The following is a 15,633-nucleotide window of genomic DNA, read 5'->3' as shown; positions in this document are numbered from 1 at the left end:
CCCTTAGAGGGAAGGGTCACTGCTAATCAATACAAAGTTGTTCTGAGTGATCAGCTTTATCCTATGATGAAACATTTCTATCCTGATGGGAGTGGTCTCTTCCAGGATGACAATGCTCCAGTTCACAGGACACGAGGGGTCACGGAATGGTTTGATGAGTATTAAATGCTGTGAATCATATGTTATGACCTTCACAGTCACCAGATACCAGATCTCAACCCAGCTGAACATCTAGGGGAGATTTAGGACTGACGTTTTAGACAGCGCTCTCCACCACCATCATCACAACACCACATGAGGGAATATTTTTGAAGAATGGTGTTCCTCAACCTTGGCATTGATTCTACAGTCTCTGAAGTCTACTGGAGGGATGAACGTTCTCCATAAAGATATTCCCTCATCTGGTCGACTAAATCAACTTAACACTTTTTTTTTCTTTTTTTTCATTTAACAGAGAGAAAGAGAAAACACTGAAGTATGTGACAGATTACCAACCTGAAAACAAGGAAGTCAAACACCTCTGAGTTCTGCTGTATGGGCCGGTCGGAGCCGGAAAGTCCAGTTTCATCAACTCTGTCATCAGCGTCCTACGAGGCAGAATGACCATTTCTGCTGCAGCCAGTTTTACCACCTCTGACAAGAGTTTCACCAGAAGTGTATGACAACTTTAGATTTGTGTTGTTTAAATCTCTTTGTATTTTATGCAGGTTTCATAAACACCTTCTATAAAACTTTGTAATGTAACAGGTAATGTAACCTATAGTAATGTTTCAGAGTGACAGCTGCCATCTAGCGGCCGTAGTAATTGTGAGCTGGAGCAGTGGTGCAGTTCAGATGACGTATATAAATGTGGATTTCCTCACTCAGAGGAGGAGGGGTGGATGGTGGCTTTAACCAGCCTGTTTTCATTCCCAGGGTGTCAAATACCGATGCTTTGTCACGCCCTTCGGCGTCTGATACCGACACAAAAAACTCTTGAGTGTTTTTTCCCAGTGGTCACTCATGGTATTGCAGTGAAAAATCCCCCTGCAGCCTGAAAAGCATTTTCTCCATAGACTGCCCTTGTAAAAGAGACGTCTGTAAAACTGTTGACAGGACCCCTAAAACTGCAAACAAGGTCAATTATGACTTTTTATTATGAATTTTTGATCCATGGAGGTTTTATATTTGTAAAACTTTCTTAAGCTGAGAAAAGTGATTTAAAAATCCATGATGTCATCACAACGTAAAGTCTATGGGCTGAGTGGGAACTCGCGGGGCCAGCAGGGAAAACACTGTGCATATTCACTGGGTTGCACAACGCGGAATCCAGAAGCTATAAACTTTTTTGGCGTATGCACCAACCAAGCAATTCTTATTGGCCTGAATGGGTGCCATTTTCGGTCCAGTATCCAGCTCTTATAAATACATCCAAGGGATAGCAGGAGACTACTGTTCACCTCCCACTTCCAACCACAAGTGTCACATTTCCAACCATGAGTCGCAGTTTTTTGTATTGGTGTTAACTGTTGCCATGACGACATTTTAAGTGATCATTTCAACCCAAACCATGATCTTTCCCGAAACCTAACCAAGTGGTTGCTCTGAGCATCTAATAGCGACGCAATAATAACGTTAGTTAGTTAGCTGCCCGGTGCATCTCATACTGACGCCAAACGGTACTTTGTGCGTCGGTATCAGACGCCGAGGGGGTGTGACAAAGCGTTGGAATTTGACTCCCTGGGATGAGAATGTGTTGCAGCAGTAACCCAACAGTGGCCACAGGAGACCGCTGTTCATTTCCTGTTTCCAACCGTGAGTCAGGACAGTTTTAAAAAAAGTGTAACTCCCCTTAACCGCGTGGTTATTATTGTAGCCATGATGACGAAGGTGGTCTAACTTTAAGGAGGTAACCCACACCATGTGTCTCTAACCTTAACAAAGTGATCATTTTAATCCAAACTTTGATCTTTCCCTAAAGCAAACCAGACCTGAACCACAGTGTTGTCACATCATAAAACATCATTATTTTCATCATTCTACCAGTATAAATTTCCCTTTTTATTAAATCAGTAAGATATAAAAGATGTTTCAGTGGAGTAAGATTTTCTAAAACCTGATTGTAAAACATAAAAAATATGAATGTGGAGAGATGACAGGAAATGAAAGGAGAGATAAATGGGAACAACATGCAACAAAGGTGGACCAGGGAGATGTGGTTCATGATCAGCATCTTAAACCACTGGGCCACTAGGTCACTCCAAGCAGCAGTTTGAATATCAGATAAAATTAAAGCTGCAAGCAGCGTTGAACGGGCCTTCGCACTCTTGCGCACATCGGGCCGCGGCGCAGTCAGCTAAGCTTCTGGGAACCAAGAAAACATTTGGAGATGATCAGTGTGAGAGTCTTTTGACACACAATACTAACCAGTGTCTCTCTGTGAGCCCACCCCTCTGTTCACAGACAATTATGACATCAAAATATTGTTAACCTTAATCAATAATTCAGGTACCAACTGTAGGATCTGCGAGGAACACAGTTGATTATTTGCTGTAATTATCAATTATCAATAATAATTAATTATAAAAATTAACAGAATTATTAATATGAACTAACAAATACGAAGCACCACCCTGAAACCGGGACCAATAACCGAACAAGGTAGTCTCATAAATGGGAGTTCACCTAGAATGTTAATATCTGAGAGATAAACATTCAAGGGTGAACAAAGAAGGGTTGAATTCGAGGTCTGACTCCTTCAATCGGCCACTTTTCATAATATGTTACACAATAATGACAAAAAAACTTCTCTTTAAAGATGTAACAGTGTTTATTCAACTTAGCAAAATTAACAAAGTTAACAAATGCTTCACTCAATAAATTATTCAATCTAATTCTACCAAACAAAACACAAACAGCTTTGCACAGGGTTGGACACTTGCAGGGGAATGCGTGTATGTATGTATGTATGTATATATGTGTGTGTGTGTGTGTGTGTGTGTTTGTGTGTGTGTGTGTGTGTGTGCGCGTGTGCGCACGCGCGCGTGCGTGACGCGAGACCCGAATGGCAGAAGTACGGCGGTGTCTTGGCTAGACAAAAATAAGGTGACTGGTGGTCGGCGTCTTGCCCTCACCCAATTCCGTGAAAAACACACGTGTCTGATGACGGATAAGGAAAGACAACGCAAAGCTTTGTCCAATGTTATCTGACCATCAGATGTGTAAAAAGATGTCGGTGCGTGTGTCTGTGCGCGCGTGTGAGTGTGTGTGTTAGTCGCAAGAGAGGGAGGAGGGAAAGCAATCGTGAGAGGGAGAGAAGCTTTTGTCCACAGAGAGCGCACATACGGACGGCAGTCTCTAACGTACGTTGTCTGGTTTCTGATCGACAAATCAATTTACTTTCTCACTCACGGTGGCACAAACACAGCAGTAGTCCCGACCGGGAAAAACACAAAATAGTCTAGCGTGGTGAACACAACTAACAGGCAGCAAACTTAAAATACTCCTCACAGTAAAGCAGAGAAAAATGGACTCGGCGGTCCGTCAACTCACACAACAAGAACAATAGCAATAAAGCTAAAAAGCTAAAAAAAACAACAGCAACTGATGCTGAAAAGAACACACAACTAACACTGCCTATGCCCAGACTTATGCCTCTTACTTGGTTGCTTCAGAAAGCGAGCAGGGTGTGTGTGTGTGTAGTCCGTCTTAATGTCCAACTTTGTTCTTGGCTCGGAGGCAGACGGTGCCGTTCTCGCACGGTCGGCGAAAACACGGCAGCTGGCTCTGAGTGGAGTGGCGGAGAGAACAGCAGAGTCGACTCGGCGAAGACGCGCAGGGCAGAGCCGGTCCACGTTATCCCGAAGTAACTTTATTTCTTCTTTCTCGGTGGAATTTGAGGACGCTGGTTGCAGCAGCGGTCTCTCTCGGATCCAGGAATGTGTTCGGGTGAACACGGGCAAAGTCTCGTCTCGTCCGACGAGGGGAGTCTTCGATGAGGGGAAAACATGTTCGTGGGGTAGTCAAGCTAACTCACAGGGGAACAGGAGTTAGCCCTAGCTCAGTGACATGAGAAAGACGTGTATTTTGGGCGTGCTCGCTTATAAAGGGGTGGTGATGTCATGGCTGCGTCATCAGGACGCTCCGCTGTGCAGGAGCGTCTCCGCCAATGAGGGACCAATGTGGACTGCTCCCTGCTGAGGTGTGAAAATCGCAAAGCATCCTTGGAAATGGAGTTTGCTCCACCCTCATGGCAGGTCCATTACAGTTTTAATACGGAGCTCCGGAACTCCAGCCTTCCTGAGTTTTTCCCTCATATAGGCTATAGTTTTTCTTGATCATTACTACAATATATGATTATATGTGTAATAGTCTCCTCAGCCAAGTTAGAAAAAATATGTGCATATATGAACAACAGCAATTGGAAAAGATGACAGTCAAAAAGTAATCATGTTAAATAATCATGATCTCAATATTGAACAAAAATGATTGTGATTATAATTTTTGCCATAATAAAGCACCCCTAAAAACAGCAAATTGTGATTTACATACACACACACACACACACACACACACACACACAGAGTTTAAATATGTATGTGATCAATTGTAAATATGTTATAATGAATTGTTTTCTTTAAGAAACTGTTACTTGAACATTTTTCAGTGTGGTCCTAAAGTTATATGTATGCTCCTAATTTTTGTCTTTTAGGAGCACATGTACTCCTTGAAAAAAAAGTAAGGATTGAACACTGCTGTCACATGTGTAGAAACACTAAGTAACTGGAGTGTGGTGCAGTCCAAGGGCTTCTGTCACAGGCAGTAGATGTTTACTTTACCCATCCCCCCCCTCCCATTCTCTCTCTCCCTCTCAGTTGGAAGGAAAGATTTCAAAGTGATCTTCTTGTGAAATATCCTCATAAATCCCATAACTTTGGCCAAATCCTACATAAAAATTACATTTTTTTGTAGGAATTTTCGTCGCGAATCCATTGATACAGTTTTGAAAGTGGTTGGACTTATAGTTTAGACGCCAGATGCCCCAGTTTGGCACAAAGTCCATGCCCAGAGATTGCCTCCCCATTGGTTTACATTGTAAGCTGTAATGTCGCACTCCAACTTAAACCGTTCGAGTTATTACAAAGTTTTTAATAACTTTTGCTCAACACAGTGTGATAAGTCATGTATTCAAGTTTGAAGCCGATACCATTAACGCCCTAGGAGGAGATAGCGTTTATTCAAGGTCCAAAATTGGCAAAAAATCATACTTTGAAATTGACATTGCGGACTTCCTGTTGGATTTAGGTCAGGGGTGTCAGCATATGATTTGTAGGTCTTGATGAGACAAATAATTGAGTTTTGGTTCGATCTCTCTACAACATTCCTACGGGCCGTGGCGGCCGTTTTAGATACATAGGTGGCGCTCTCGAGCACATTTTGGCACTTCGGGGGTTAATTTTTACATTTTATCAAATTTTCCACCAGACCTGATGTGCGTGCCAAATTTGGTGAGTTTTTGAGCATGTTTAGGGGGTCAAATTTAGAGTTAAAGTGGTGTATTAATAAAGAATAATAATAAGAAACAAACAAACACGAATAGGGGTTCAAATTTAGAGTTAAAGTGGCGTATTAATAAAGAATAATAATAAGAAAGAAACAAACACACGAAAAACAATAGGGTCTTCGCCCTTTGGGCTCAGGCCCTAATAATAAGAAAGAAACAAACACACGAAAAACAATAGGGTCTTCGCCCTTTGGGCTCAGGCCCTAATAATAATAAGAAAGAAACAAACACACGAAAAACAATAGGGTCTTCGCCCTTTGGGCTCAGGCCCTAAAAAAGTGATAGCCCTATAACCAACTGACAACACTTTTTCATCTCTTATATGTGTTTCAGTATGAAACACATAAAATCAGAAAAGGAAGAGGAACCTCAAAGACCTTCTACCCGATCGTCTTCAATGACATCATGGGTCTGGAGGAGGGGACGGACTGTGGCATCTGTGCAGAAGACATCAAACTGGCCATGATGGGACATGTGAAGGAGGGTTACACGGTACTGTCACATTATTCAATAAAAAACAGAAACTGACCTGTCTGTGTAGAGTATCTGTGTAGAGAAACAAAAATTATCTGCCGGACCAGTGACAACTTGACTGTCAATTGCTTCACTGCAATGTGGAGAGACTGACTCAAACTGTTTATACAAAGCATTTCTAACTAGATAGTTTGTAATGTTTCCTTGCATAGCAAAGCAGAGATTGAGGGAAAAAATCTAATTAGTGCATTAATCCTTTCAGTCGGACAGGAGGTAGAGAGATTAAATTTACTTGCATGCTATGACAAATGCAAATGAGACAGGAAATAATATAAACAGGGTTGTAAACATAAACTGCATGGCTAATAACACTTCTAGTAGATAAGTTTTACTAACTTTCAGTTGGCTCTGACACGCAGACCTTCCTGAGCTTGTCAGCCTGTCAGCTGCTTGCTCACTGGTGGTGTAGCTCTTTCTCCTGGTCAGCCTGACGCAGGTTCACCCGCTGATTTATGTGCAATTTATGAACCACCTTCACAGCCAAATTTTAGGTATTTCCCTGCACAGTCAAGAATGGAAAATCAAGATGACTCTCATCATAGTGGTATGGACAGTTTTCTTGACTGAGTGTAAGGATGCAGTTTTCCGTAAACTGTACAGATTTGGTTATCTGTGAGCTGACTGGTACTGAAGAATGTGCCATGTTACATGTTACATGTGCGATTTCTGTCTAAGTTAACACCTTTAATGTGTGGTTTTATGTTTAGTTGCCACTTTGTGCGATAAAACGGTAAATTAAAAGGTGTGTGCTGTAGAGCTGATGAGCAGCCGGTCTTGCTAGTGCAAATATACTGTATTTAGACTGGATAGGCAATAAAAGATGCTTTTTGTCTGTACTATTGTGAAAAGCCTTTATAGTCTGATGCTCTGTTGGTTGAGCATGTTTACTAGGCCGGGTTTTGCTGTGATGCAGAATGTTGCAAAGTAAACTGGTCACAGGTTTTTCAGTTTGTCTATATTTGTTCTTTGTCTTCTAACTTTTCATAAGTCAGTTTTTCTGGGAGAAGTACATAAATGTATGTATAAAATACCTAGTAAAGACTCTGTTTACTGTCATTGTTCACTTGAGTGTCACATTGTTTTTCAGTTCAATCATCAAACATCTTTGACAGAGCGTGATCCAGGCTACAACCCTACCCCCACCCCAGATGACAGAGTCCATGTTCTGGTTTGTGTCCTCTCTGCTAACTCAGCAGAAATTACAGACTCAGTTTTGCAGAAGATGAAGGAGGTCAGGGAGATGGCCAGAGACCTGGGTAAGATGTCTTTATCAGATTCAGTAAACCGGACATTGATTCCTACAGAAGATGTAAACCTTTAAGAAAAAACACCTCATATATATACAGTATATGGTTTTGTTTTTAAACTAGACTTAGAAGCAGGTATACTGAGGTCTGCAATTTGGAACTGAAGGTGGATTGAACTGGGACAAACAGCAAGCTGGGAGCATTTGTTGTTAGTACATCAATTCACCCTTGGTTTGGCTCTGCGCATGAGATTTGTTAACAAGAAGAAAAATATAGAAAATCACTGGAATCGTCACAGGAATAATCTTAAAGCTTTCAAATATACCAGAGAAACATTTTACTGTCTTATTCATGCATTTCAATTGGAGTCTAAATATATTAAGCAGAATTTCAGACCATTGTAGACCATGTTGATGTGCACAGAGCCCAGTATTTGTATTTGTATCTATATTTGCTGAGGCAGCAAAATTATTAGGGCCTGAGCCCAAAGGGCGAAGACCCTATTGTTTTTCGAGTGTTTGTTTCTTTATTATTATTCTTTATTAATATGCCACTTTAACTCTAAATTTGACCCCCTAAACATGCTCAAAAACTCACCAAATTTGGCACGCACATCAGGTCTGGTGAAAAATTTGATAAAATGTAAAAATTAACCCCCGAAGTGCCAAAATGTGCTCGAGAGTGCCACCTATGTATCTAAAACGGCCACCACGGCCCGTAGGAATGTCGTAGAGAGATAGAACCAAAACTCAATTATTCATCTCATCAAGACCTACAAATCATACGCTGACACCCCTGACCTAATTCCAACAGGAAGTCTGCAATCAGCTTTTCAAAATAAGACTTTGCCCCAATTTTGGCCCCCGAACAAACGCTATCTCCCCCGAGGGCGTTAATGGTATCGGCTTCAAACTATAATAGATGACTTATGACACTATGCTGAAAAAAAGTTGTGAAAAACTTTGTAATAACTCGAACGGTTTGGATTTAATAAGCCCTGAAAGTTGCAGTCCCACATCACCCTTACAATGTAAACCAATGGGGAGGTAATCTATGGGCATGAACTTTGTGTCAAACTGGGGCATCTGGCATCTAAACTATAAGTCCGACCACTTTCAAACCTGTATCAATGGATTCGCGACGAAAATTCCTACAAAAAAATGTGCTTTTTATGTAGGATTTGGCCAAAGTCATGGGATTTATGAGGATATTTCACAAGAAGCGTTCTCTAAAATCCTCCTCTCCAACTGCTCCTGGTGATGTCACTCCCTCAGTGCTGTGAAACATTCCGCAATACACACTCATTATAAAATCACAGGAGGAGCAAGAAAAGACTTTAAAACTCACACTCTAATATCTCAAAAACAATAAAAGATAGAAAACACATGTAAATTCAAGATTTGTAGGTCAAAGTCTCGTGACTCATTTAAAGTTCAAATGAAGTTTGTATCTAAAATTATGTGGAAGCAATAAATGTTCAAAAAGGTGTGGGTTCGCTCACACTCTCCATTCAAATATATGAGTATTTTTCTGTGTCCAGCTGCAGTTAATTATTGTCTCTACACACCTGACAGTACACATGTCAATCAAACTTTCAAAATAAAAGCACACCACACTTGTAAGAAATATCCCTCATTTTTAAAAAGCGTGATCTGATCCCGACGGGCCAGAGTGCGAGGTCCCGACCAACGCTGCTTGCAGCTTTAATTTATATTTGTATTTGTATTCGAATAAAAGTGGAAATAGGTGTAAATATATAGTTTTTGGTTTTATTACGCTTTTAATTTTAGAATATTAAAGTGTTAAAATAAGTGTTTATAAATAAACTATCATAAGAAGGAGGTCCCCACACCAGGTATTGAACTACTGAGCAAGTGCATTGCAAACGTGCAGATAGACATACTTCCTACTCCTGCTCTACTTCCTATTTCCTTTTATATAAGCTATTGAAAATCAATCACAGTTACTATCGAAAAAATAATTTTGTATGAGAGGATTTCAGTTAAAACAGAAGGTGACTGAGAAAAGAGAGCACATTCGTTAGCGACACTGATGTCTGCTCTACAGCCTGCAAGTAGCCTAACTGAAGCAGCGGCATTACTTAATACATTTGAATCTGTTTTACCGCCGCGGCAGCACCATGGTAACGCGGCGGTAAAGAAAGCTCACTGCAGTCAGTCGGTTTCTTCTGCAGTTGCTTCACTTCTGGTGGCGTTATCGAGCGGAAATACAGACAACGTCACTCTGCCATTGCAACTGTATTGTGGTCAGAGGGTATATTATCCTAAAATCCTGTCAGCAGGATTCAAGCACTCTACTGCCACCTAGTGTTTACAATTATCTAGTGCAGCCCCCTCTTCCAGCATTGTGGTATCACAGTGGTAGCGCAGACAAACAAAATGAGTAACATCTATGTTTTCAATGGTTTATATAAAAGGATTTCACAATACTATATGAATATGAATATTTTCAGTAGTTCAGTATTTTAGTTTTCGTGAGAGTGTTTCAGTTGTATGTGTAAAAGCATTTCATTTGTATGTGTGTGTGGTTTTCAGTATAGTATGTGAATGAGTTTGGTTTCATATGTGTATGTGAGAGGAAAAGTGCATGTATATTCATAGTAATTCTGAATAATGTCCCTAACAGCCCCTCATAACATTCACTCATGATGTTCTCCAGGATTCTGGAAGCTATTTATGCTACAAACAAATTGTTAAATTGTTATTCTAAAGTTGTTTGTTTTTAATCTTACACACAGGTGTCATGTTGAACCCAGACATTTAACACAAGCATGCAAACAGAACTGATCAACAGATTACAAGTCATGAACATGCAGTTATCTTGATTATAAATCTGGTTTCATTTAGCCTGCTCATGTTAGATTTGAGTTGGGTTTTTTGAGTTGGTTGAATCTGATCCAACTGTGTACATTAAGTTCAGTCATGCCTTCAGGTCCAAGCTCCTCTTACTCTCCTACTTTGAATCATTTTCTGAACATAAACATGAACTCCAACAGCTTTGTGTGTTTCTGTATCTGCAGGGATTCCTCAAACGGTGGTGGTCACAAACATCGACGGGGCCTGTGCTGAAACTGAAAAGGATCTGAAGAACGTTTATAAGAGCAAGTACCTGAAGAAAAAGGTGAGTTTCTGTTAGGAACAAAAACCTGCTGAGATCAACACGGTCCACTAATCTGTCGACTGAAATACTTATTTCTTTTCTTTTTCTGTATTTAGATGACAGATTTCAGCTCAGCAGTCGGTATCCCGATGAACTGCATCTTTCCTGTGAAGAACTACTATGAAGAAATTGATCTTGACAATGTTATCGACACTCTGATCCTCAGCGCTCTGAAACATGTGATCGACTTTGGAGATGACTTCATTGAGAAAATGTAAACCTAGACACATGGAAAACATAGCTTAATTTGTCTTTAGTAATCTATAGGATGCACTTTTTGCTGATTTATTTCTCCCATTTCCTGTAATCATGAAGAGAAAATACACAAACAGGAGGCATAATATCAGACAGTAGTTAAGCAGAGAAGAGTCCATTACTTTCTTATATTAGGAATCTGTCATTGTCTCTTCTACAATATCCACTGAACCCTTTCATGTTTAAACTGAGCTGTAGCTGGTGGTGAGGGGTCAGCCACTAATCCCAGATGTCAATCACACATGTTGTAGCATCCTTGAGCAAAACACTGTGAATCCCAAATTGTTCTAAATGTATATAAATGGAAAAAATGTAAGTCTCTTTGGACAAGAGTGTCTGCCAAATAAATGTATGTGTTTAGTTCTTTCTGTATCACTGGTACAGTTGGGCTTTGTTGATTCAAGTGCTGCTTACTGTTGTTCATATGAATAATGAGGCTGCTAAAAACCCCAAAACCAGCAGAAGGAGCAGCTCTGTGTAGAGCTGAATGCTGTCTGTCAGTCGGTCTTCATAGAAGAAGTTGATGCGAGTGAAAACGGGTGAGAAATGAAAGCGTGACCTTGCAGTCATAGCGGGGATGGGAGACAAGTTGTCATTTTGCGCAGTGGGGGGCGAGGAGGAGGAAATAGATGCAATAAAGTTTATCAGCTGGTAGAGAAGCCTGAAGCAGGATGGTGGATGATGGATCCAAGGAAGGGAGGTCGATGGGCCTTCTGTTTTCTCTTCCAACAGAGGAACACCATGGTGAGAAGATGGAAATCAGACTGCTTAAAGGATTTCACTGGTGATTTTCTATATTTTTCTTACTGTCAACAAATGTCATGTTTGGGTCCAAACCAACAATGAACTGGGGTCAGTTCCAGAGCAGGTTCAACAAACTGAACCTGAACTCTGAGTTGATGAACACGGAGATGGGAAGCAGCTGATCAGAGTCAGATCAATCAACTCTGAGTATGTTCGATAGTGAGTGATGAATGAAAAAAGCCATCATCAATGGAACATTAACATATAATCTCCAGTATTACAGGAATGATGTTCCATCAGTGAACCAATCACATCATGAATGAGAGAGATAATTATTCATTGATCCTACCTGTCTAAAGCTTCATACTGATTTTCTTAAGTTAAAACTCTAGATTACACATTACGTGCAATACAGATTTCAGGTCAGGAGCTGCTCTAACAAGCTGACAAGGGCCCTGCAGTTTTCTGGGAGTTTTCTCAGATTTGTGGAGCATAAAAACTGAATGTTTCCTCTCCATCACCAGAGGGCACTAACAGGCTGGTTTTTACTCTGGAAAACATCTCAAACACCACAGATCTGCTTCACAACTAAAAACATTTAAATAAGAAGAAATTATTCTGTTCACTACAAACATCTGAGAATCTTTTTCTTTATTCAGCAACATGAAACCACTTTAAAGGTTCAAAAGCTTCACACCTTTTGGTATATTTCCAAACAGACAGAAAAACAAACAATAAAAACTTAACTCACAGAAAAAAACAATCTTTAGTGTGTTTTTATCATATTTCTGAGAAACATTTTATAGACTAAATAATTAATCAATTAATTAATAATAAAGATTTCTTCATACTTCATACTGTTGATAATATATCACAGGAGTTAAGCAATGTGTAATGAGTAGAAACCTATAAAATTGTTCCACATATTTCTCTACTTTCTCTAAATTGAATTTTTTGAGTAATTTGAGGGTATTTAACAGTAATTTGGAGCATTTCCCAGAAGTGGTTGTGCAATTTGGTACAAATTATAAGAAAAAACTGAAAATAAATGATAGGTTGTTTTATTCAGCGGATGCCTTCATTGTATTTGGGTTCATATGTAATTGTTAATTTGCAAAAGTTTTTAATAAATTAGACTCTTAACAATTCTTTAGCTGAGTGTGTAGTTTTGTGTGTTAAAATATATATTTTATATATTATCAGAGTCTTATAAACTCACAGTTTATGTACCAAATTGCACCACCCTTTCTGTAAGGTGTCCTAAAAATGTACCCTTAAATACATGAAAGAAATCAGTATAAAATTAAAAGACTTGTAAAATAAAGCGTTACCCTTTACTTCATTAATTAATAATGGCTATAAATGTCAAATCAAAACTGACAAGTTTTTATTTGTATAGCTCAACATCACACATCACAAATTATCTTACAATCTGTACAGCAATACAACATCCTCTGTCCTTAGACCCTCGATTCAAATAAGGAAAAAATCCCTCAAAAACCCCTTTAACTGAAAAAATGGAAGAAACTTCATGAAGAGCGACAGAGGAGGATCCCTCTGCAGGACAGAACTGTGGAAAGGAGAAGGGGAACAAGAGAGTCCTTTGGGAGCACTTTGCATGTGTCAGTAGCTCAACTTTATCTCTGAGGAACACCCCCAACTCTGTGATGTCCAAATAAGGAAATGTGTGTCATGTAGCAGGTGGACGTGACTCCCCTTGTTGAGACCTGCTGCTGTGGAGAAGAGGACAAAGACTGGCATAGCGACGTAACCAACCTGTGTGCTCGTATTTAACGTTTTTTTTTTCTTCCAAAAAACAAATCATTTTTAAAATATTTGTATGAAACAAATATTTGTAAAAAAAACCAACTCACTATTTGTGCTTTGCCGAATAACATATTTGTGTTTGGGCACACTCCTAGTACATAACAGACTAAGAAAGACAAATTACAGAAATATAGCATGAAGCAGGATGGAAAGTTATATTGAATTTATAACACATATGAAGAATGTGATCTGGAGAACGTCCAGGTGCTGGTTCCAGGACCTGAACCTCTGAGCCATCACCATGGAAGAGGACAGATTAAACATAATGTAATGATGCTGCTGCTTCACTGATTTCATTTGTGTTGTTGCACCAAATGCAGCCGTTAAAACCACTAAAACTATCATGAACTACAGCTGTGTTTACTGAGTTTCTGTAACATTTTCTGTATTTGACTGACTGTTTGATTATTTCTTGGACATGTCAATAACCCGCTCACTGTCTCATGGAAAAGAACGTGAACATCCAACACAACATTTGGAAACTTGTCAGACACAGCGGTCCTCCCAGTTGAATGCTCTGGTTTTCGGGTGTGATGCATCGCCACCAGGATGACAGGTTTATCAGCTGAAGAGAGGAGAGGAGAGAAGAAAGGAATATGAGGAACATGTAGTGGAGGTTGTTTTCATCCTGGTTCATGTGAAGACAAGAACTCTTCTGACGGGAGAAATGTTGATGGCGTGTCTAGATAGATAGTTTATGCATGTCATGCAAGTCTTGCAAGAGCCCAGAAAAAAATGTTATGAGATGGAGTATATATCAGTGATAATCTGCTGCAGCTGTGTGATGTGATGATGATCACTGATTATCATGTGATCACGTCATGGTTGTGTTTAAATGCTTTACTGTTGCAAGAGTGAAAACACCAAGAGTAAAAGAGCTGCACAATAAGAACAGTTCTATAATGTTTCTCATGGCTGCCTCCACATCTGATTGAAGACAACATTTGATTGGACAGAAGACGATGATGACGTCACATCCCTGGAGGTCTGTGGTGGTTTCCACCGTTAGCTGTTTATTTTTCTTTACTTGCTCCAGTATGACTTCATGGGCACCAAAGTTTTTACCAGTAACGACCAAGAAGACTTTCACTGTGACTGAATTCCATGAAGTTGATGAGAAAAAATCCCTTGCTGAAAGAAAATTGTTAACATTTATACATTTACAAAATATAAAATTAAATCCATCAGTACTGTAAACTCACCTTGCTGAGAGAGCTTCAAAGATCTCTCCGCCTGAGATTTTTTTAAAATTTCCTAAAACAAAAATAATAAACTTTACTTTCTCAAACCTGCATCTTAAAATGTCACATGACACAATATCATATTATAAAATAGTTGGGGTTAACATATTAGCAAACATCCAGAAGACACATTGCAACATGTTGTTTCCACCTGATGAATCTCAGCCCAGTTCAGTTTCAGCTCTGCTTGGTCTCCACCTGACCCGCAACACTGGTCCCCCCCCCAGGGCTGCTTCTTGAGCCCCCTGCTATACTGCCTTTACACACATGACTGCATTGCTACACACAGCTCCACCTCGATTATAAAGTTTGTGGATGACATGATGGTGGTGGGTCTCATCTCTAATAATGATGAGAGGGCCTACCTGGATGCCTGGTGCCAGACTAACCACCTCACTCTCAACAGGAGATGGTGGATTACACAAGGAGACAGGACAAACTATACTCCCCTCTCTGCATAAACAGATCCCCAGTGGAGAGAGTAAGCTCCCATAAAAACCTTGGAGTTCACCTCACTGAGGGCCTCACATTCAGCCAGCACACTCAATTAATAGTAATAAAAAGCCAGGCAGCGTCTGCAGCACCTCAGACAACTTAGAAAACTCAAATCATCACCTGCTATTCTAAAAACCTTTTACACTGTGGCCATCCAGAGCATCACGCCTGGTACAGTGCATGTACCCTGTGCCTTTGTAAATGACAATAGAGGCTACATGAACACACACAAAATCTTATTCAGTTGAATAAAATCAGTAATTAAAAGAAAATAGTAGATATGATAGTATATAGAAGTTTTTTAAAGTGTGACAAAGCAAACTGTCTTTATCTCAATAGCAATGGTGGCTGAGGATCATGGGTAATGTAGCGTTCTTCTATCCAAAACTGACATAAAAATAGGATAACATAGGACTTCAGGCTGAAATACATTAATTTGAAAGTCGTGCTGATTGTCATGAAAAAATGGAAAATTCATGTTCATGTACACAAATCTAAAATTAAATTTGACGACTATTATTTCACGAATTTCCGTGAGACTGGGTTGAACAGACACATTATGACATGT

General features: G+C 39.8%; 2 protein-coding genes across 2 annotated transcripts in view; one reads left to right on the top strand and one right to left on the bottom strand.

Moving 5' to 3' along the window:
- LOC137192182 (titin homolog) overlaps nt 1-15,633 on the bottom strand; it is a 196,854-nt gene that overhangs the window by 80,436 nt on the left and 100,785 nt on the right. The window lies entirely within an intron of this gene.
- LOC137192173 (interferon-induced protein 44-like) lies at nt 6,603-11,121 on the top strand. The gene is made up of 4 exons (XM_067602684.1): nt 6,603-6,620; nt 7,164-7,332; nt 10,364-10,464; nt 10,560-11,121. The coding sequence occupies exons 1-4, from the start codon at nt 6,603-6,605 to the stop codon at nt 10,719-10,721; spliced, it is 450 nt and encodes a 149-aa protein (XP_067458785.1). The 3' UTR covers nt 10,722-11,121.

Source organism: Thunnus thynnus, chromosome 11 (assembly GCF_963924715.1).
Source record: "Thunnus thynnus chromosome 11, fThuThy2.1, whole genome shotgun sequence".
Classification (NCBI taxonomy): Eukaryota; Metazoa; Chordata; class Actinopteri; order Scombriformes; family Scombridae; genus Thunnus; species Thunnus thynnus.
Note: the sequence above shows the minus strand (reverse complement) of the source record. Positions and strands in the feature narration are given on the sequence as shown.

What these genes read in the sequence shown, in the direction of transcription:
- LOC137192173 (XM_067602684.1), top strand. An exon ending in GGAGATGGCCAGAGACCTGG is followed by an intron (nt 7,333 to 10,363) that starts GTAAGATGTCTT and finishes CTGTATCTGCAG; the next exon opens with GGATTCCTCAAACGGTGGTG. An exon ending in GCAAGTACCTGAAGAAAAAG is followed by an intron (nt 10,465 to 10,559) that starts GTGAGTTTCTGT and finishes TTCTGTATTTAG; the next exon opens with ATGACAGATTTCAGCTCAGC.